A 488-nucleotide genomic window follows, 5' to 3' on the forward strand; every position below is an offset into this window, starting at 1 on the left:
CAGAGGTTCAGCCTTCTGCTGCTGCTGCTGCTGCTGTTGCTGCTGCTGCTGCTGCTGCTGCTGCAGCAGCAGCGAGCGCAGCAGCCAGCTGTATAGACGCCACAAAGTCCAACGGTAAACAGTTGATAGCTGCCTATACACCACAGAGTTGCACAGCTGCTGCTGCTGCTGCTGCTGCTGCTGCTGCTGCTGCTGCCGGTCCGCAGCAGCAGCAGAGAACATATCCCTACTGTCTGCTGCTGCTGCTGCTGTTGCTGCTGCTGCTGCTGCTGCTGTTGCTGCTGCTGCTGCTGCTGCTGTTGCTGCTGCAGCGCGTCGCTGGATGAAGGGGTAGTGAATATATGCTGAGAGCCCCGTCAGCCCCTCATGCTGCTGCTGCTGCTGCAGCTGCTGCTGCTGCTGCTGCTGCTGCTGCTGCTGTGTGTGGCCATAGAAGAGCCGCCACAGCAGCCTCTGCATGCGCTGCAGCGGCTGCAGCAGCAGCAGCA

At 61.1% G+C, this 488-nt stretch overlaps 1 protein-coding gene across 1 annotated transcript in view; it reads right to left on the reverse strand.

The window, feature by feature from the left end:
* Positions 1 to 488, reverse strand: part of EMH_0038520 (uncharacterized protein) — a gene marked incomplete at both ends in the record, with an annotated part of 7,159 nt that overhangs the window by 5,249 nt on the left and 1,422 nt on the right. Inside the window, one exon of the mRNA XM_013495299.1 lies at positions 1 to 486. Within this exon, the coding sequence (XP_013350753.1) occupies positions 1 to 486 (486 nt within the window). The remainder of the gene's footprint in view (positions 487 to 488) is intronic.

The sequence above is a fragment of the Eimeria mitis genome, genomic scaffold, assembly GCF_000499745.2.
Source record: "Eimeria mitis Houghton genomic scaffold, Emh_scaff1508, whole genome shotgun sequence".
NCBI lineage: Eukaryota > Apicomplexa > Conoidasida > Eucoccidiorida > Eimeriidae > Eimeria > Eimeria mitis.